Raw genomic sequence first — 22,190 nt, forward strand, 5'->3', positions numbered from 1 at the left:
GTCCTCCCACAGAGACCGAGGTCGTAGGCACCCACGTCGTGAAGCCATCTAAGCGCACCCGTACGCGCTCTCAGACCTGAGACGCTGTTTTCGGCTGGGGTTTGGTGCACACTTGCAGCAGCACCTTGTATGGGGAAGGGTGGGACTCAGGAAGCTGGAGTGTGTGCGGAGCGCCCCGGTCAACCCCAAGTGCTGCGGGCTGCCTTCCTGACCGCTCCCCTGCTCCGGGAAGGCACGACATGAGCTGTGTGCCTTTGGCTGTTTTCCTGTGGATGTTTTCTTTTTTTCTTTCTTTCTTTCTTTTTTTTTTTTTTAATAAATTTCCTTTTTCCCTCCTGTTCAAATTGACAGCTTTCTTGTTTAAATAAATTCTGAAGTTCAAAAAATAAAATAAAAGAGTTCCTTGTTTATCTGGGATTTAAATTTAACTAGGCTTTCTGCCTTTTTTTTTTTTTTTTACTGAATCAGGCAACCCTTCTACGGGACACATACTATGGGACATAGTTACACTGAAAATTATTTATACTAATATATTTATATTAAAATGTTTTCAAAATATAGTAAATATGAAACTAATACTAAAAAAATTACTGTTATCTGAAAAATCAGTCTAATTGGGAGTCCTGTACTTTGCTAAATCTGGCCATCCTATTCTGGGACGTATGCTAAACATATTTATATTAAAAACTTTTTTAAAACATAGTAATATGAGACAGTTAAAAAAAAAAAAAAAAGGTTTGCTCTCTATCTGGAATTTTTGCATTTTTCAAGCCGCCCAGCAGACGGTGCCCCATCCTCCGCTCCATCGTCACTGCTCTCCTGATCCTGTGACCCGTTGCCAAAGCAACCGAATCCAGGGTCCGGGGTTACTCGCGTGCACAGCGAGGTAAAGGGAGTCCAGGGGGCCTCAAACTGGCCCTCCCAGCCTCGTGCGTCACAACATCGCCCCCGTCGAGAGTCCCGCGGCGCGTGACGTAGCGGTAACGCGCGCCCCAATGGACCAATGGCGGCCGCCCGCCGCGCGCAGGCTGCTGGGAGTTGTGGTCCGCCAGCGCGGCAGGGCGCTCGCCAGCCAAGGGGCCGCCATAACTGAGCGACCCAGGTCCGAGCTGACCCCGCGCGCGGTGAGTGCGCCGCGGCCCGTCTGGCCGGCCGCCCGCCCGTCCCACTGTCCCGTCAGTGCGCCCGTCGGGCCGGCCTGCCCGGGGAGGAGCGGCGGGGCGGGCCGCGGGCGCCACGTCGGCGGGAGCTGGCCGGGGATCGCGTTAGAGGAAGCGCGGGTGGAGAAGAATTGGGATCTGGGCGGGGGGGGGGGGGTCGCGGCCCAAGGCCAGCGGTGGGGCCGGGATCGGGGAGCCCGTCTGGAGGTCCGCGGTTTCCGGGGAGGCAGAGGGCGGGGGGGGAGGGCTTGGAGTCCGCGCGAGGGGCTTGAGGTGCTGGGGGTCAGAGGTCTACGTGGAGAGAGGGCCGGGGCCCCCCTTTCCGCAAGGCCTCTGGCCCCAATTGGCGTCTACCCCAGTTTGGGGAAGAAAGCCACTCTTCCCCTGTCCACTCCAGACGCCACTCGCCCAGTCCAAGCTCTTTTCTCCACCTGAACCAGCAGTCTTGGACCCTCCCCCCACCACCTGACCAGCAACCCCGGATCCACCGTCGCCGCTTGCCCACCTCCACAGTCTGCTGCCCTCACACATTTCCCCAGCCCATTTATTTATCACTTAATTATGGAGTTCTCCTGTGTGTCATTCTAAGCTCCCAGCTCCTGCTTGACCCAGTCCCTTATAACCCCCAGCCCCACTCTTGTCTCAAACCTATTCACCCACTAATAAGCATCCAGGGTCAACTGCAAAGCCCTTGTGCTTCTCTCCCCAGCACAACTTGGGGTCTGGGCTGCAGATCTCAGTGTCCACTCCAAGTGGACGTGGCCCTTGCACATGTCTTTGAGTTCTCCAAGTGACATAGACACATACACACCCAACATCAATCCAAGTTCCGCCCAGTGTAGGACCCCAGGGCCACCACAGCACCTCAAATGGGTGCCGCAGATACTCCTCACTAGCTACATCATCTCAGACCCCCTACATCTTTCAGGACTCCCATATCAGCCCAGGAACCCCACCCCACCCCCACATCAGCCCTGAACTCCCATTTTGGCCCAGGACCCTCACACAGAGACATCAGCCCCGACATAGACCCCAGACACACCCAAAGACTTCTGACGTCTTCAGCTAAGAGCAGCACTTGACCCCAAATTCCCCATAAACTCATCCCAGGACCCTGGAGGATGCTGAGGGGTTGAGGCCCTAAACCTTGGAATCTGCCTGAGTCAGGCTTCCCTGAGCGCTGGAGAAAGGATAAGGTCTGAGACCCCAGGGCAGAGGGAACTGCTTGGAGCTGCAAAATGGGCCTTTTTTCCTTTTTCAAAAATACATATATGAAACTGTTACTACAGCATAAGAGTATTTTTGCCTGTGGTCTCAGCAGGGATGACCAAGTTTGTAAACTCCCAGTCAGGGTGCAGGTGGCAGGGGAAGCAAGCTCGAAGATTACCAGTTACCGGCAGGGCACAGTCCTGGTGAGTCGCCCTTTCTACCTCCGTGCACCTGTCCTTTCTCCCTGATTGTAAAACCCACGCAGGAGAACTATAGAATACGTAAAAGATGTACCAGAGGATCAAAAAGGGAAAATCACATGGAATTCCCCCCTTTTCACTTGTCTTATCATAAGCATTTATTCATATCGTTAAAAATACTTCCTGAAGATTTCTTGGTTTTTTTCCCCCCATGCTGATGAAGGTCACACATGATCGTGGCACCATTTGGAAGAGACTGAGAGAAGTATGAAGAAACAAAGCACTTGGGTGGCCAGCAATCGTGGGCCTCTTTCCAGTGTCCCCTTTTAAGATACTCGTATAATTTTGCATCCCACTTCCCCCTGCGCCTCATATCATCTGTACATCATGTCTATATCCCCTTGAGCAAGTTATGATGTTACTGTATTTTGCAGTGGAATACTCCATCAGGTGATTGGGGCAGGGGTGGGAGGGGGCATGAATAACTGATCCTACCAAGCTCAACTGTTAGGCACTTTTATAGTGAATCTTGGTGCCTAAATTTTTGTCCACATTTCAGATAGATTCTGCAGCATACCAACTTCCATAATGTTCTTGATATACAAGGTGCCACTGTGTTTTCCAGAAAGGGCATGCCAGTTTATACTCTCACCAGTGGATCAACGCACAGTACAGTTGTTAAAAAAGAAACTAAAATATCCCTGCTCATTTTTATTTTTATAACTTTTAACATTTTTTTCCTTTCTTTTTATTTTAACTTTTACCTTTTTTCAGTTATATGTTGACCGCAGTGAGCTTGGGAAATGCACAAAAAGTTTTATTTCCATTGCCCTTCCCACTTTCCCTCTGTCATTAGAGTCCCTCTCCTCCAGTCCCCCTGGCCTTCCTCACGGGCCCCCTGCCCCAGCCAGGATTTGGCAGGAAAAGTGAGGAAGACAACAAAGACAACACCTCAGGAGACCTCTGCTGAGCTATCATTATTATGTAGCACACCTGGCTGTTTCCATTTAAATAGAATTTAAATCTAAAATGCAGTTCCTTATTTCAAATGCTCTGGAGCCACAGGTGGCTGGTGGCAACTGAATCAGACAGTACGGATAGGGAACATTTCCATCCTTGTAGGAAGTTCCATAGGATAGCAATGGCCACTCCACGAGGGCAGGAGTTCCTTTTCCCCCAGCTCCTGAGTAAATGTGTGTTGAATGACTAACTGAATGAAGGGGAGATAGATACTAAACTAATTAAGGAAAAGAGATGTGTTCAGGAAGGGATGGGGGTTGTGAAGATAGCACATTGAGGATGGGGTTCAGGACATCTGAGCTGGGATGAGCAGCTGGGAGGAAACAGCAGGTTCAAAGGCCCTAGGGCAGCCAGTGGCTTGTCCTCAGCACCATGTATTCTGTGAGCTGCATGAGGAACATTAGGTTAGAATGAGGTGGGGAGAGCACAGGTCAATTCTTTGGGGTGCAGGTGGTCAAAGCATGGAGATGAGGAGCCAAGAGGGCATACTGGGCAGGGAGCGTCACCATCTGATGTGGCCTCTCTGTCCCTGCCCCTCTCTGCAGGCTCCTGACTGCTGACCACACCCGCCTGCTGCCACCTGGTTCTGTCCAGAGCCGCTGAACCACCGTACTGTCCTGGGATCCAATCTCCCTTACACACACACACACACACCCTTGGAGAGGCCCTGCAGCCAGAGAGATGCTCCCGCTGGTCAAAGCCCTCACCTTCCCCAGAGGTCCCCAAACCCCAGCCCCAAATGAGCAGGACAGGGCTGCTCAGCCAGTCAGCCCCCAGAACAACGAGGCTCAGCGCCTGCGCTTCCGGCAGTTCCAGTACTGCGTGGCGGGCGGGCCGCACTTCGCACTAGGCCAGCTCTGGATGCTGTGCCGCCAGTGGCTGCAGCCTGAGGCCCGCTCGAAGGAGCAGATGCTGGACCTGCTGGTGCTGGAGCAGTTCCTGGGCGCGCTGCCCAGCAAGATGAGGACCTGGGTGCAGTCACAGGGCCCCCGCAACTGCAGGGAGGCTGCCAGCCTGGTGGAGGACCTCACAAAGATGTGCGGGCAGGAAGGTGAGAGGCTGCAGGCTGGGGGGCTCCGGGTTGGGCAGGGGGAAGAGCAGATGCAGCCCATGTCTCCCAGGACCAAGCTTCTCCCCGTTCCTCTCAGACTCGAGTGTGGCAACCACCTCCCCTGCTCCCACCGCTTCCTGTTGTCCCCCTCCCAACCAGCAGTGTCCAAGCAAACGTCCCCTTGTCCTGCCCCGTGCTTGTGTTTTTAAGGTTTTTTTTTACACACAAATGTCATTGTGCCGCACACCTTGTCTACCTCATATTTCTCGCTCAATGATTAAAGATCCTGCCATTTTCCAAGCATCCATCTGCCTGTGGCTTTGCGTCCCCTGCCTTCTCACTGTCTGCTCTCCCTCAGAAGGACGCCAGCACTGCCACTTCCTCCTAGCCACACAGAACCATCGGTGCACGAGTTCTGGAGATTGTTAGCCTCCCAAGCTGGTTGTGGGGATGGACACCTAGGTCTGCAGTTGTCACAGAGCTTGATGTCCCAGAAAGGTCCGCAATCGGAGGGAACTTGCTGGCTCAGAGAGCTGCAGGGTCCAGGTGTGAATTTGACGCGGCTCACTCTTTCCCCTGCAAGGGCTTTGTCCCTGCCCCTGTGACCCATGTCGAGCTTCCATCCTCCCATGCCCCAGTCCCAAGGAATAGGGCTCTCTCTTTCCTAGTAATGTTGACAAAAGTGCAGGAATTGGATACAAGGGTAGACAGTGAAAGCCAGTCATGTCAATGTGTAATAGAGAAGACTCCGAAAGGAAGAGCAAAGTCTCAGTGAATGTTTGGGAGAGGGAAGGATGCCAGGCAGGAGCAAAGGCAAGGGAATGAGAAAGACTATTTTGTGTGCAGGTGTCAATGGCAAAATAGAGAAAAGGAGGCTGGAGAGAGGGAGAAGAACAGACCCTCTTCCTGTGGCCTATGAGCGATGAGTCCATGGTATCATGGCAGGGCTTGACCCAACATGCTCATGACCTTTAGTCTCAGGTCACTCTAGTCCTGTCAGTCTCCATCCCATCCACGCTAGTTGCAGTAGCAGTGGCCCAGACATCTCCAGACCTTCCGTTAAAGAAAGCATTGCAGTTTGCAGAAAACCAGGTTCCTGGGTTTCTACACTGCCCAGGGGCGGCTGGTGACATGCTTGGGAAAGTTTTCGGAGTCATACTTTGCAGAGGTTCAAGTGTAGCCCTTTGAGAGTTGGAAGGGGCAGAATGGTGTCGCAAAGACATGCAAGGCAGATAAATCAGCCCTTTGAACTCACTTTTCCTGGGGCAAAGGGGCCAAAGAGCACTTGCTTCTGTCCCTTTGTGGGCTCAAGCAACCCACCCAAGAAGCGGTGTTCTGCTTCTTATATGACACGAGTTTATGAAGCTATATGGAAATTGCTATAATGAACACCCCTAGACCTGCCACCCAGCCTTACCAAAGCTCAACCTATCGAAAGGCTGGCTTTGGGTTGTTTTTAAAGAAATAACACACTGTGGAGTTAAACTCCCCTGTGCCTGTTGGCCGCCACACTCCCCTCCACTACCACCTCCAGATGTGGCCTCTGCCTTGGATTTTTTATTGCACGTATGTGTTTGTATTTTTTCCTCTTATTTTGGATCCATAACAGTATAGTCACCCCTTAGTATACAAGTGGGATTGGTTCCAGTACACCCCAAGGATACCAAAATCCACAGATACTCAAGTCCCTGATATAAAATAGCGTCATATTTGTATATAACCTACGCACATCCTCCTGTGTATAGTACTTTAAATCATCTCTAGATTACTTATAATACCGAATACAATGTAAATGCTATGCGAATACAGTCATATACCATATATTGCCACATATCTATGTTTCAGTCAACAACAGACCACATATGCAACAGTGGTCCCTTAAAATTGCAATGTTATACCATATAGATTTGGCGTGTAGCAGGCTATATACCATCTAGGTTTCTGTAAGTACACTCTACGATGTTCACACAATGAGGAAACCACCTAATGATGCATTTCTTTTTTTTTTTTTTTTTTTGTCTTTTTCGTGACCGGCACTCAGCCAGTGAGTGCACCGGTCATTCCTATATAGGATCCGAACCCATGGCGGGAGCGTTGCTGCGCTCCCAGCGCCGCATTCTCCCGAGTGCACCACGGGCTCGGCCCTTTTTTGTCTTTTTCATGACCCGTACTCAGCCAGTGAGTGCACCAGCCATTCCTATATAGGATCCGAACCCGGGGCGGGAGCGTCGCCGCGCCGCACTCTCCCGAGTGCGCCACGGGCTCGGCCCTAATGATGCATTTCTGAGACCGTATCCCCATTGTTAAGTGACACATAACTGGCTGTTACACTGAATTGTTTAGGGAACAATGACAAGGAAAAAAAAGTTTGTACATGTTCAGTTCAGACGCAACCATCCGTTTTTTTCCAAATATTTTTGATCCGCAGTTGGATGAACACATGGATGCAGAACCCACAGGCTGACTGTATATAGTTCTGTTTCCCAAGGCCCCTCTGTAAATGGTGTCCTTCCGTACATGTCATTCTGCTCTTGCTTTCTCGCTCCACGTTGTGTACGTTGTGCACTTTCTCCCTCTACGTTGTACGTGTGCACTGCATACTGTGCGTGTGCATTGTACATTGCACATCATACACTCTGCCTGTGTATTGTGCATGTGCAGTGCACATTACGTGTTGTACATTATGCCTGTGCATTGTGCGTTGCACATTGTACACTCAGCGTGTGCATTGCGCATTGTACACTGTTCCTGCAAGACAGCAACGCCCACGCAGTAATATTTCAGCATGCATTTAAAGGTTGTCTGGTTGGGGAAGCTTAGGCTAGTGTCCAGGCTCCCCAAGTTAGTTGGTGCTGCAGTGAATGTACTCGTGGGATTCTGTGAGGCCTCTGGGGTGGAGTGTCAGGTGAGGAGGGGACTAGTCCTGGCTGCCCCTGTTGTCACCACAGGCTCATATACAGCAGCCATGGCAGGGGCAAGGTCTGGGGCAGGGCGCATGGGGCTGCTTCTAGAAACTTGTTGGAGGGACAGAAGCGGTAGCATTGCTGTTGCTCTGGCACACTGCTTGGGCCTCACTGGGGGTCTGCAGGGATGTTCCTGGGTAGGGATGCCCTCTGAAAAGGAGGTCTAGAGAATTGGGGGCTCTGGGAAGGACAGGACTTTCTCACCATCCCTTTCTCCCACCCAGTTCTGGCATCTCTGAACTCTGCCAACTGCCAGGACAGGAGCATCAGCGAGGAGGAAGACAGGAAGAGCGTGAGGTCCCAGGGAGACCCATCCCAGGTGAGCCCGGGGCCCCCAGCTCCGTGCTCCTGCATCCATGGGGCGTGTGCACCGCTCCAACAAGCTCAAGGACTGTGCAAGGTTGTCCCCAGCACTTCCAGGAAGTGCAGCCTCCATACCTCTCACCTGCCCCACAAATCCCAAAAAGTCCTGGGATTTAATGCTGGGCAAGAGGCAGTAAGTATGGGTTAGCCAAGCCAGCCATCACAGATCCCACCATACACATCCTTGTCCACCTCCACCCCGGCCCTCAGTCAGTCGTTCACCAGGCACTAGCCATGCAGTGAGATCCCTGTCCTCATATCTGGTGTAACCATGCCAGATGCTGGCTATATCAAGAGATTCCTGGTGCTGCCCCGACCTCACCTGTAGAGTTAGTGTCTGTCATAATCTTCTCCCAGTGAACTCTGTGGATTCTTGGAGGGGGTTGGGAAAGAGACGCTGAGAGGGCCTCCCCAGCAGTGAGACCTGCTCACACAAAGGTGTGTGTCAAGAACCGAGAGAACATTGGTATGGCTAGGGAGATTAAAATTGGGGGTTGGACCACGCAGACCCATGTGGGAGGCACAGCATTAATAGGTAAATCGCAAAGAACAAAAATGTAAAAGCTGTCAAACAAACAGCATGTGTCCCTCCTATTGAAGTATAAGTCCCAACACTTTCTGCCCACTGCATCTTAGTATTGGAGTCGCCAAGGGAAACGCAGCACAGTGAAGCACCAGATGGAACAACGCTTTCCTCACGCAGAGAAGAGGCAAAGCAAGAACAGCGTACGTGGTGGGCATCAATGCCCTGGGGCCGGCAGGTCCTTCCTTGCAGACGCTCTAGGGCTAGTAGCTATGCCACCCTTCTTGCGCTGCAGCAGGAGGAGCCCGCCTGCTCCCTGCAGAGGGTGTGACCTAGCAGTGGGTGGGCCAGGGGCCAGGTGAAGCACACGTGTAAGCAGGATGACAAACCCCACATTGAGTCTGAAACAGGGAAAGATATCCCCCACACAAAGGCAAAAAGCCCAGCACAAACTGTGAGAACTCTTGATAAGGAAGTGCTCTAGGCCCACAGCAATTAACTAAACTCATGTGATCTAGAAAATGGATCAAAAGACTGTACCCGTGAGACTGCCTTTCCCAACTGTCTTATTCCGTTCGGGCTGCTGTAACAAAATACCATAGACTGGGTGGCTTATAAACAACAAACTTATTGCCCATCATACTGGAGGCTGGGAAGTCCAAGATCAAGGTGTGGTGAATCTACTGTCTGATGAGGACCCCTTCCTGGTTCACAGACGGCAATTTCTTGCTGTGTCCTCACAGGATGGAAAGGATGGGGAGCTCTCTGGATCCCTTTTATAAGGGCACTAATCCTATTCATAGGCTCCACCCTCATGACCTAATCACCTCCCAAAGGCCCCCACCTCCTAATACCATCACCACCTTGGGGGTTAGGGCTTCAACATATGAATTTGTGGGGAAACAAACATCCAGACCACAGCAGCAACAAAAATAAATCACTTCCCCCTTTCCTCTAGCACTGAGCAGACTTTCAGGACCATGTTCTCATTATATCCTGTCTCCTCCCAATTCCTGGCTGTGTCGGGACCTCAGTCCCTCCAGCACACCCCCGTCAGCCTGGTCAACCCCAGGATGCTCCCACCTCTTGTGTGGGGCCACGACTGAGGTTGTCATCCTCCCCTCAAAGCCCCTCCACATCATCCTCATGCAGCCTCACAGCGTCTTTGGCTTCCACCTGTTCTCTACGTGCATGCTTGGAAGGCGGAAAGGAGTCTCATAGTTCCCTTTTCAAAATGAAAACGTTCCTGTGAGCACAAGAAAAGATGCTAAACATCACTAGCCATCAAGGGAATGCAAATTAAAAATACGATGAGACACATCGGTACATACTCGTTAGGATGGCGGTTCACCAGCCGAACACACGGCTGGAGTCACACCAGAAGTGTGGCAGGAGCATTCCCCCAAGAGAACTTGGGAAGATGGGTTGCTTAGTTGTCAAATGAGTCCCGGAAAAAGGAGGATGTCATCGATCTTGTCTGCAAAGATTGTGTGCGGTGACAAAGCCGTCGAGGTAGCCCATGGGTAGCCTGGAAAAGGTATATTGAGTCCTCTGCGGCAAAGGCAGAGTGGAGTTGAAAGGCTGTCAAAATAGGCACTGAATAGAACACGTTAATTAATCTATAAGCGCAAAATATTTACCAACTGTTGAATAGAATCAGTAACTTAAATAATGTTGGGTATTGGGGATGGGGACTGTTTTAATTTAGGATCTTTAAAATGAAGAGCACTCCTTCAGGGCCGACCCCGTGGCTCACTCGGTAGAGTGCGGCGCTGGTAGCCCCGAGGCCCCAGGTTCGGATCCTATATAGGGATGGCCGGTGCGCTCACTGGCTGAGTGTGGTGTGGAGGACACCAAGCCAGGGGTTACAATCCCCTTACCGGTCACAAAAAAAAAAAAAAAAAAAAGCACTCCTTCAGTGATTAGAAGAGACACAAGGTGGAAATAAAGATTTTGTTATTTACACACACAGTACTCAGGGAGCGCATGGAGAGAGAGGGAGCGCGAGCAAGGGTCCGAGGCACATGCCTTTATTAGGGTCCAGGATGGGGTGCACAAGTGTCCAAGGAACGCCCTAGGCTTGGGCAATTTGAAACAAGCAGGAGCAAAATTGGAAACAGTCAGGGAGCCTGAAGCCTGAGGCATGTGTTATCTAAGCGGTCCAGCCTATCTGGAAAAATAAGTTCATGGAAAGATTCCTATTATGTTTTAATTCCATTTTTCCATGAACTTTTCGAAGTGCTCCGTATATACAGTAATAAGTCTTCATCCATGCAGGCCCTGTTTTAACTTACATTGGGCCATATTAACTACTTTACCTGGGTGCTCATGGGGTCCTATTTTATCTAGACAATTTGTAAGAGACAAAAACGTATTTTAATGTTATTATTTATTGTGTTAGAGCATCTATGCCCAATATAAAATATTTTACAGCAATGGAGACTATGACTGAGAAAAATGCAGGCAAGGCTACAGTGAATGCAAAGCATACCCACTTTTTAAATGTTGTATTTGTTACCTTCTCAAGATCATAGGGCAGAGGGTTTAAACTTAGTGGAATCCCCAGATATAACAATAATTACAGCCCCAGTATTGATTGAGGCCATGAATTTTGTCAATATGTGCATTTTAGCAAATGTTAGGATTAGAACCTGTGTTGTACAGGCATAAAAGCCAATCACTGCCCTTTTTTTATCTTTTGTAATATAAATTCTTTAGTATATAAATTAGTATACAAAATTTGCATTTCCAACTGGATCAAAATAAGGAAATTTGTTTTAATGTTGTTATACATTATGCATACATACACACAATTTATCTATTTATTATATATTTATAATCTATTTAATTACCTTTTTTTTTTCCCTGCCGCTCTTATAGTTTTATCGGCAAATCAATAAGTAATCAAAATAGAGCTAGCAGCATTACATTTGTTCAACCTGGCATTTACTCAATACTTAAAATTTAAAGTTCCTTTTTTCCCCTCTTGCACTTTTAGCTGCCTGAAGCCACAAATTCTTAGTTTTTTTGTCTCTGGTGGATAAGGGGGAGAAGAAGAGGGGACCAGTTTCTCTAGGCAGTATCCTCTCCCTGGGGAGCCCCCATCACAGGATAATCAGTCCCTTTCTCACCATTTTTTTTTCCCTTAAAGTAAAATCCTTAGAATGGCTTATATTTCTAAGCGGCTAAATTTTTTGTTGTTGTTGCCCGGTACAAAGTTCGAACCCCAGAACTTGATGTTATCAGCACCACACACTAACCAACTTAGCTAACCAGCCAGTTCTAAAATATTTTTCTTCCCCCTGCTTCTTGTTGGATATAAACGTGACAAGTTCCTGGTGGTCTCAAATGACCCCAGTGGTTCCCATTGGCACCGTTTGCAGGCAACCGCCTCCCTCTCTGGGTTGTCCCAGTCGACCTTGGGTTTGGCTCCTGCCCCAGTAGTGTAACTGTGGCAGGACCACGCAGCGCGGCCTCACGCCCTCCCAAGCACAACAATAGAGTATTAGTATGTTGATGGGCTGCTACAGCAAGCAGAGCCCAGACGCCCCGGGTAGACACTTTACATTTCTTTAATAGTTTGTTTACCTCCTCACTGGTCTTGGGATGGCTGGGAATGTGATGTTCCGGCCTTTTAATTTGAGTCATTAAGTACTTTGCCATCATGCGCCAGAGGTTAGACCCTTGGTAACCCATAGATAGGGTCAGGGGATGAAGCGCTACAGAAGCAAGAAAAGGCTGCGACATAGGGATCGCAGATCCTAATGACCCCATCCCTATGAGGAAAATCTAGCCTCAAATACTGCCTCCTCAACTCAGTAGGTAGTCAGTGTGTGAGTCCCACACACAATCTGCTAAGCCATTGCACTGGCCCCGTATCTACCTGAGAGCCCCACGGTGGAGGCTACCCCCTTCTGCCTCAGCAACAAGCTATTCAGACCCAGCAAGGCCTTCAGAATATCCTCCATTTCACTCTAACCAGTAGTTCCCCTGGAGTGAGTGATATTAATCATGGGAAACAAGACAAAGTGAGACCTGAAGACCAAAGCCTTATGGAGTCCAGGGTACTACTCAAGCATGTTTCCTATGGGGAGTGCTAATTGGGTTTAAAACAAGCAGGCATGAATTCCCAGAGGTCACATTGTGACTGAGAGAGGGTCACTGTCCATCAGTCCAAGATGAAAGAAAGAGCCACAAGGAAGAGAATGTGATGGCCTCTAGAAACTGAAAAAGGCAAGGAAATGGAATTTCCCCCCGGAGCATCCAGAAGGAAGGATCCCTGGCCAACACTTTTGACTTCAGCCCAGTGAAACTGATTTCAGGTGTCTGGCCACCAGAACCCTAAGAGAGAAATGTGTATGTTTTAAACTACTAAACTCATCATAATTTGTTACAGCAGCGATAGGAAAACAAATATATACTACATACACCAAAGTACACACAGGAGAGTAATGGACCCAGGGCATTCCCTTATGACTTTTATGATTCCTAGGTATTTTTGCTTTTATGGACCCCCATAAAAATAATATCGAAAGTTCGGTTAGTGAGCCTCCATAATATTTAAAATATTAAAAATTATGTTTTATGACCATGCTGGTAGAAAGATGAATATATTCTAGGCTGGAGTAATCATGTTGTGTTTTTTTTTTTTTTCCTCCCTTCTGATTTTAAAAGAAATTAAAACGTTATCCTGAGAAACTCTGTCCCTCCCCCAAGATAAAGTTCGTGGGCCCTGAGCACTAATGGGGGAATCTGCCCTGGGTGGACCACAGTTGCCCACCACTAGCTACTGTGGCATCTGCCCGCAGATCCCAGACTCACCACGGAAATCACAGATGTGCTCGCATGACGTCCCCCCTCACTACAGGGAGTTGCCTGGATTTTAAGGACTCCTATTTTGGAGATCTTCAATAGGGATGGCAGCTAAGGTCCTCCCAATCTCTTTTCCTGTCAACTGGTGAAGTTGTGACTAAGGGGATCCCTCTTGGCACTGAGTCTGGCTTATGCGCTCAACTACAGTGACATCCACTAGTGTCTAATGAATGGCATCCATGGAGCAGCCACAGAACTGAGGCCTGATGCATGTATGGGACTACAGCCCTGAAATCCGGGGCAGTAGTGGCACCGGTGCCCGGAGCACAGGCATTCCTGCTGCCACATTGGTGATAATATGAGAGGCAGCTTTGCTTGTCAAGCAGCCTGGAGCTGAGAATGGCAGGCGAGAATGGGAGCATAGGCGAGTAAAGAGTTAGAGCAGCTCTGGGGTTGGGGCAGGACCTAGTTCTCTATGTCTACAGCAGCTAAGCTGTTGTGCAGAGTGTAGGCACCCTCAGCAATCACTTAGCCCTGGATCGCTTGGCTCCAGGGCAAGACTGTGAACTAGCTCCATAAAGCCCTGTGAAGGTAGCTGCTCAAAGCTCCATGGAGCTAAGCTGCCCGAAATCCTGTAGGAGTAGCTCCCCAGAGTCCCTATGTGGGAAGCTCCCAGAGTCCCCATGTGGGTAGCACCCCAAGGTCCTGGCAGGTAGCTCTCCAAAGTCTTAGTGGGTAGCTCCCTGACATCCTGGGGAGTGGCACCCCGAGGTCCTTGCAGATAATTCCTCAAGGTTCTGGTGGCCCTGGTGGGTGGTGACCCAAGGCACTGGCAGGTGGCTCCCTGAGGCCCTGGCGGTTGGCAACCCAAAGCCCTGGCAGGTGGCAACCCAAGGCACTGGCAGTGGCTCCCTGAGGTCCTGGCAGGTGGCAACCCAAGGTCCTGAAGGGTGGTGACCCGAGGTCCTGGTGGGGGCACCCCGAAGCCCTGTCATGTGGCTCCCCAAGGCCCTGGCAGGTGGCTCCCCAAAGAGTAGCACCCCCAAGGTCCTGTGTAGGTTGCTCCTAGAGTCCCCATGTGGATGGCAGCAGTGGCTATTGGTTACCTCAGTGGCAAATGATGCCGGTGTCTTCTGTGAAGCATATGGCTGGGGTCCCGGGTGGGACTGGGTGGCTGATGCTGATCTTTTCCTTCTCTCTTCTTAGTCCTTAGTGGTCTCCTGGCATTCTCAGGTATGCAGATCTCACCAGTGATCCCTTCTATGTGTGTATTCTCCAATTTTTGTTCCACTGTGTTGTTGCAGATTCTTTAATGAGCCCTTGAGCCCTCTGGGCAATTGTGGTTTGTGAATAGTTCTCTGTAGTTGACTTTTTGTGGAGAGATGATAGCTGGTATCTCCTACTCCACCAATTTGGTGATGTCACTCCACTCTTTCCCTTTTTTCAGCATAACCTAGCACCACTGCTGCCTCAACTAAAACCATTAAAGGTACAGCTGACCCTTGAACAACTCGGGTTTGAACTGCATGGGTCCACTTAAATGCAGATTTTTTTCAATAAATGTATTTTCTCTTCCTTATGATTTTCTTTTTTAAAAAACTGTACCAGAGTATACTTCTAATTTATTGCATTTTAATTTTTCTCTACACATAATAGCTAGGCAGATAGAAATACATGTGAGTCAGTTTTTCTTAATACACTAGGCAAAAAGTGTTGGGAAGCTAGACACCCACTGGCTATTTTTTTTTTCCTGGTACCAGATCACCATACTGCTGAGTTCCTTCAAAACATTAAAGTACAGCATTACGATGCTGCATAATCTTTCAAGATCACAAAATAGAATGCAAAGTTCTTCAATCCGTTTTAGAAGACCAGCAAAATTCTATAACAAAACCCTACAGGAAAAAGTACACCAATATCATTTATAAACTGCAATTTAACAGCTTATTAAATGTAACAAAACGTAACAAGATATAAAACCTAAATCCTAAAGTTACATAATTTTTACAGATAATGGCCCTGCCTCCACCTATACTACATAAGACTCAAGACAGTAGCTTCCATACCCACCAGGCTCCCACTGGCCACCTTCTCACCAGCCCTCACTAGTGGCAGATGCCAGCTCTAGTACTGGTCTTGGCCCTGGACCTAGCCTCATGCTGGTCTTGGCTCTGGCCCTGTCAGCCTCATCTGCTAGGACCTCAAGATGCTGCGCTGGCCAGTGCTGGGATTCTTCCTTATGGAGCTTGGCCAGGTTGCTTCGGGGACCCCAAGAGAATTCATATTCGGGTGGATTGGTGCAAGGCACCCGCCTGTAATTGAAGTATTGCTGCTGCACAAAATCTTCTGTAATAAGCCTCTTCAGCAACCCAAAGAGGAAGTGATACTTTGAGGAGTGCACCACCAACCAAGGCAGCACCTCCCAGACCTGGGCCTCCCTAGCGCTATTACCTTTCATGTAGAGAAGACCCAAGATCTTCACTAAGAGACCCAGTCTGGGGCCATGTTCTCCCAGATCCTTCCCCTCAAGAAGTGTTACATCCTGTTGTTGATCAGGATGTAAGTGTGATGTTTCTGGTCAAGCTGTTTCAGCTCTAAACCAAAGACATACTGCAGATGCTCTGCCGCCCCTGTGGTGATCTCTGGCAACAGATCCTCAGGTCTCCGATAATGTATTTCGCCATCTCGAAGCGTGTGATGGGACTCTTCTTGTCCTTCAGCAGAAACTGCACCAACTCGGCCACCATCCAGTTCACACGGAGGTAGTCCCTGCTCTGTGCCAAGGCTTTGGATGCCAAAGCCCTCATATCTTTCCAGGTGAGGCCAACTCTGCAGCCCCCTCTTTCCTCCTGGTGCCGGCAGCGTTGAGGGTATTAGTAGTCAAGTTTTGGGGGAGTCACAAATTATACGCAGCCCCTTCGGGCAGATGCAAGGGCAGAGCGAGCGGGTCCAAGTGGGTCTCTAGCCTCTCGGCCTGTCCATCAGGTACCCAGGCCCAGCAACTGCTCCTTCAAGAGAGGATGGAAAGGCCGACCCCGTGGCGCACTCGGGAGAGTGTGGTTCTGGGAGCGCAGCAGCGCTCCTGCCGCGGGTTCGGATCCTATATAAGGATGGCCGGTGCACTCACTGGCTGAGCGCGGTGCTGCCGGTCACAAAAAAGACAAGAGAGGATGGAAGTTTGTCACCTCCACCGAGCCGCCAACCTCCCTTCTGCAGGCGCACACCTTTCTGCAGATGTGCACCTTTGCAAAGCGTCAGTGAGGACCCAAATCCCCCTCCCCGGAATAGCTCTTAATTCTCAGGCGCAGAAGTGGGAAGCTCAACGCTGCTTGTCAAAAAGGCCTGGAACCTGGAGACGGAAAACTAGAGAGAAGAGATGCACTCCCCCATGCTCCTTGCTGGTTTGCGTCAGAGCCGCGGGTGTCTAGCTTTCTCAAACTTTTATCCAAATTTCAAAAGTGGGAGTGGACGAACAAACAGGCCTCTCCCGGGATTGTGAAAGCGATCTTGTTGATGGATGCAACAAAAAACAAACGCACTTAGAAAAGACTTCTACTGCCTGCCTGGCGTGTCACATGGGATACATGTCTTTGTAACACTGAAATTCAAATTATTTTAAGGTCCCTGAGCGATTTTTTTTTCCTGTCTTGTGAATTGGAAAATATCTCCATTCCCTCCTCCCCCAATCTTTTTCTCTCTCGCAAACCCCAAAGATCTTGTTTTCTTTTTATACAAAATAAATGTGCCCATTTGGGGATGTCACACAGGAAAAAAAACTATATGTGGATTTTCAACTGCGCAGGAGTTCAGTGCCCCTAACACTGCGTCATTCAAGGGTCAGCTGTAATCGTGCAACAGCAGTGAGCAGCAGGTGTTCGTATTTCCCCATTATCCTTGCTTTCTTATTTCTGGGTTGGTTGGTTTGCATCAGGACCCTCCAAGGCGCGCCTGCTCTCCCGTGCATCTTCCTCGCCCTCCAGTCTCCCCAGTCCCTGAGATCTGTATCTCTGAGTCCCACTCACTCACTACCCTGAGCCCCCCTGGAATGATCAGAACTCAGGTCAGGTCAGATCCTCGTGGCCCAACGGGACTATGGGGATGTTTTTGTTTTTGGAGGTACAGATATGGCTCCAGGGATGTCCTGGCTTCTGTGCCCAGCCTGTGTGTGTCACTAGCTCCTCAGATGCTCTCAGTGGCAGCCCTTGCTTTAGAGTCAGAGGGATGAAAAATGCCCATCTCTACACACACACACAAATCACCCACTCTTCTTTCCATGCAACGCCTCCCCTGTCATTGATTACAGTCTCTGCCACCAAGTGGGAAGAAGCAGAAAGGAGGCTGGACTACACTGATGAGGGTCCCAGAGGCCAGGGACTAAAGCGAGTCCTGCCTTTGTACCTGCAGATGGCAGCTCCTCTGGGTACTATTTTAGAATCCCACAGATGTTTGTCTTCCAATCAAAACTAGCATTTAGTAAGAAATAAAAACCAATAATCCAGCAAACACAGCATCCACATATTCCCAACCTGAGAGCAGGAAGAATCTTATACTTTAACTCCTTCCTGCCCCACTCCACCCCCAGCTCCCTCCGTCCCTCCCTCCCTCCCTCAGGGTCAGCACAGGCCTCCCTTAGAAGGCTCAGGCTCCTGTGCCACCAGGTAGGGTGGGGGCATCAGAAAGCAGAGAGGACAATCCAAGACAGGCCTTGTCAATGTGTTCTTGACCAAATCCTGGTTGCTTCTCACTTTTTGTTTATCCCAACACACTTTCTCCAACGTTCATGATTTGCAGTGATAGATGTCGCTATGTTTTTTTCCTCTTGCGGAGGTTTATGGAGCCCATGCACGGTGCCAGACTCAGCACGTTGCCTGGACCTCATCCTTTGAGGCCCAGAGTGGGAAAGCTCCAGGGCCAGAGTCACACAGCAAGTGTAGCTGGAGCCAGGACATAAAGCCAGACCCATCCGTTTTGGATTCTTGCTCTTCACCGGTAGCGCAGTCTCCTCCCAGGAGGAGGACTGGTAGGAGACTTCCTACTCTGCGGTCGGGGAGGATGGCTGCTGTGGGGCAGCAGCAGAGCAGGCCTGTGTTTGCCATTCCAGGCACTGGAGCAGATCCTGGATGCAGCAGCAGCAGCAGCAGCCCCCTCGGGCCTCCCTGAGGAAGGCGAGTGGCCAGAGCCCACCCAGCCCCAGAGGAGTCTGCTCTCCAGGGCGGAGGCTGAGGCGCCCTGCATCCCCAGCTTCCTCGGTGAGTGACTGACTCCTGTAATGGAGGTTGGGCCTGACCAAATGTTAACCCCCACCTCACTCCTGCAGCCAGGGGCTTTGCTCATGGGTGGGATTGGAGACTTTGGTGGTGAACTCCAAATCTCTCCTAGAAACGGTGCATACCAACTGTGAGGACTGAGATCTGGAGACTCTCTAGCACCACACCCCCCAGAACAGCCACTCACACTGTTCCACCCCATGACCAGGGCTTTGGCCTTCCAGCCTGAATGGGCTGGCCAAGCCAAAGGTGGAAAGACTGAGGATGCTGGAGCAGGGAGCTGCCCAGTGGGCTGGCCCAGGAGAGGACCAAGGGGTCAGGGCTCTGGTGTGTGCCCCCCACAAATATGTGCCCTTTTATCTTAAATAAGGACAGAATGGAGGGAATGGGGGTCTTACTGAGCAGAGTCAGAGCCTCTTGGCTCAGTCAGCGGGACCCTCCACACCCCTTGCAGGGTCCCAGGGAGATCCCCAGCCCCTGTCCCTCTCACACCAGTTAACCCATCTCCCTCACCCTCCCCAGGCTCCCTGGCTCACTTTCCTCTGAAGCCTAGTATCTGGGATGAGCCTCCTTGTGGAAGGGACAGGCTGGTCCAGGAATGTGCAGACCAGCAGGCAGAAGAGGGCACCATGGATACCGCGCTTCAGGGGATGGGTGGCAAAGGACCCACCCTTGAGGGGCCCATGGCCCAGAGCCCCCAGTCTGGTGTGGTTCCAGGCCCCAAGTCTCTGAGTGCTCTGAAAAGTGGTTCTAGAAAGAAACCAGAGAATGCTGAAGAAAGCAGCCTCCACCTGTCATTTCTCAAACACACCAAAGGTGGCACCAAACAGGCCGCCACAGGGGTCTCAGGAGTGCCACAGTTACCCTCCAGGAGGCGGCCCTTCCAGTGTGCTGAGTGCGGGCTGGTCTTCACCTGGGTCACCCACTTCATCGAACATCAGAAGATACACCGCGAGGAGGGGCCCTTCCCGTGTCCTGAGTGCAACAAGGTCTTCCTACACAGCTCCGTTCTTGCCGAGCACCGCAAGATCCACCTGCTGGAGCTGCCCAGGAAGAAACCCTCCCGGAGCAAGAGGCCCAGGAAGCAGGCCCAGGGGCGCCGGGGTGGTGGGGGTGAAGCCACTCCCAACTCCAAGAGGCCCTTCCAATGCAGCATCTGCGGGAAGGCCTTCCCTTGGATGATCCACCTCATTGACCACCAGAAGCTCCACGCACCCAATGACCACATGTGACCAGCCAACCTCGAGATGGGCCATTCTGTCTCCCCTGGGCCCTGAGTCCCTTGGGGAGGGGGGACTGACAGGCCCCAGCAGACGGGGGAGACCCCTCAGCCCTCACCGATCTTTCTCCCACCGACGGGACTCTTCTGGGAAGGACACTGGCTGTGCATGCTTGTTTCGGGATTGATCACGGACAACTGCTCGGCAACCTCCATCATCTCCTCCACAACGGGAGGTTTCCCCAGGGGTCTCAGCTCATCAGTAATCCTGCACGCTGTGTTTTGCAAGCGGTTCATTAGCATCTTGTATTTCAGAAGCCTTTTCCAGGGGACCCAGTTTCCCTGTGAGCACTTGACCTGGCGGCGATTTCCGCCACTGGGTTTTCATTTCACTGTCCATATCCCTCCCAGAGGTTGGTGAGGGCAAGAGCTGGCCAGGGACAGCTCCAACTCTGAAGGATGCAGGCTAGCTGACCCCTGCCTCCCTCCCACCAGCCCAGACCACTGGGAACCTGACAGATAGACAAGGTTGTTTTTCTTTTTTTTCCTTTTTCCCTTCTTTTGGGGGTGTGAGGGGATAGTAAAATACACATAACATAAATTTTACCACTTTAGCCATTTTTAAATGCACAAGTTCAGTGGCATTAAGTACGTTCACAATGTTGTACAACCATCACAACCACCTGGCTCCAGAATGTTTTCACCTTGCCCAGAAGAAAACCCCGCAGGCATCAGCGCTCATTCCCCATCCCCCTCCCTCCAGCCTCCGATAACCACTAATCTGCTTTTGTCTCTACGAGTTTTAGGTTTTTAGATCTGACCAAAACTGACCTGCATGTTTTGTTTTACTCACAGAATGACTTTTTTTTTTTTTGATGATAGATGCCATTTTTTAAAACCATAAAAATCTGGCTTTCTGGTCTGCTTGGAAGAAACAGATAATCTCCCAAGAGTGGGGCCACCTCTCCAGGTTGGCTGGAGCAGGGCTCAGGTGGCTGGTGTCCACATGCCCCACTGCCAGTAGGGAGACTGTCCCCACCTGGATTCAGCTTCTCAGCCATCCCCTTTCAAATGAAAGCCTTAAAAGTTGTCGTCTTTTTCTTTTTTCCTTCCAACTTCACTTGGACGTACAGAATGTTGGGTTGACTTTGAATCCACATAAGCAGAGACGTCATTTAAATCATTCCTAAGTCGCCTTTCAACTGGAAAAGCCTTTGGACTTGCCCAGCCCTGCCCGCTGCTGCGTCTTGACCAAGTCGCCCCCACCCGTGACCTGTTCCTCAACGCTCCTCATGGGCAGTACAGGTCCCACCAGACCCTCCGCTGCCTTCACATCACTCGCCACCATACTTGCCTTCTGTTGCTTGCCTTCTCGGAACTCTCCCCAGCTGGGCCTCCAGACCTCCTTCCTGGCTCTCTTTGGCATCCCCAGCTTTTGCTTGCAGTCCCCAACAGGGGATTCTGGCTCTACCCCCTGCCTTAATTGCTGGTGGGCACCAGCTCCCCTCCCAGGCAGCCATCTCTCCCATCCGGCAGAGGAGGAGCTTCTCCTTCGGAGCGTCTCAGCCCCACAGTTAACCCATTACCCTTGAAAGCCCTCTGAGTCTGTCCTCAGGTACAGGATACTTGGAGACAGAACGGAGTGCGAGTGTCCACATTTGTTGGGGGCGGGGAGCCAGGGGCTCGTTCCATGCAGTTTCCACTTCAATCCCCATAAACTGAAGGTGCATTCACAGCTCTGTGGGTGGGGTGCCGCTGCCCAAAGGGCACTGACCGGCCCGACCCATGCCAGGCTGCTCCCTCCACTGCCATGGCCCCGAACACCCAGACGGGGCTCTCCAGAGATGTCTGCCTGGGCGTCCCACAGACCAACTGCCCTCCAGAGGTATCTGCCTGTTGTCCCTCCGTCCCCAACTGAGCTTGTCCAAAGAAATCATCTTCTCACTGTGCAAAAACAAACAAAAACCCAACTGCCTCCCCTCTGGGGTTCCCACTGTCCCTGGAGGGGCAAGTACACTCCAAGTCCCTAGAGAATTCTTGATGACACCCTGGGCAACAATAGCGTGCCCTAGAAACCCCCCTCCCAACCCATCTCTGTTCTTTTCTCCTATGCTTGTCCTACCCCAGGCTTTCTCTCCCTTTCCTGAAAGTCTGCAGCTGCCTCTACGCAAACTCTGCCTCCAGCCGTTCCCCTCTGTCCCATCCCTAGCTTGCAGCCCCCAGGGTCCCTCAAAAATGCAGACACTGAAATACATAACACCTAGCAGACCAGCTCCACCATGTCCTTCCCTGCCAGTGTGCTTCTGCAGCCCCCATTACTCCGGTGGCGGAGGCTAGCATCCTTAACCCACTCTGCCTCGGCCTGTTTCCACGCTGACTCCCCACCCCCCACCCCACCCCGGT

The 22,190-nt window shown here is 50.9% G+C and overlaps 1 protein-coding gene and 1 pseudogene across 1 annotated transcript in view; one reads left to right on the plus strand and one right to left on the minus strand.

Annotated features, from left to right (window-relative positions):
- The first annotated feature begins 1,071 nt into the window (after positions 1-1,071).
- ZNF135 (zinc finger protein 135) overlaps positions 1,072-22,190 on the plus strand; it is a 34,751-nt gene continuing 13,632 nt past the window's right edge. The window contains exons 1-5 of the mRNA XM_063089955.1: positions 1,072-1,124; positions 4,135-4,640; positions 7,828-7,922; positions 18,403-18,550; positions 19,091-19,796. Of these exons, the coding sequence (XP_062946025.1) occupies positions 4,271-4,640; positions 7,828-7,922; positions 18,403-18,550; positions 19,091-19,796 (1,319 nt within the window). The 5' untranslated portion in view covers positions 1,072-1,124; positions 4,135-4,270. The remainder of the gene's footprint in view (positions 1,125-4,134; positions 4,641-7,827; positions 7,923-18,402; positions 18,551-19,090; positions 19,797-22,190) is intronic.
- LOC134371672 (melanoma-associated antigen F1-like) lies at positions 15,394-16,108 on the minus strand (annotated as a pseudogene).

Source organism: Cynocephalus volans, chromosome 3 (assembly GCF_027409185.1).
Source record: "Cynocephalus volans isolate mCynVol1 chromosome 3, mCynVol1.pri, whole genome shotgun sequence".
Taxonomy (NCBI): Eukaryota; Metazoa; Chordata; class Mammalia; order Dermoptera; family Cynocephalidae; genus Cynocephalus; species Cynocephalus volans.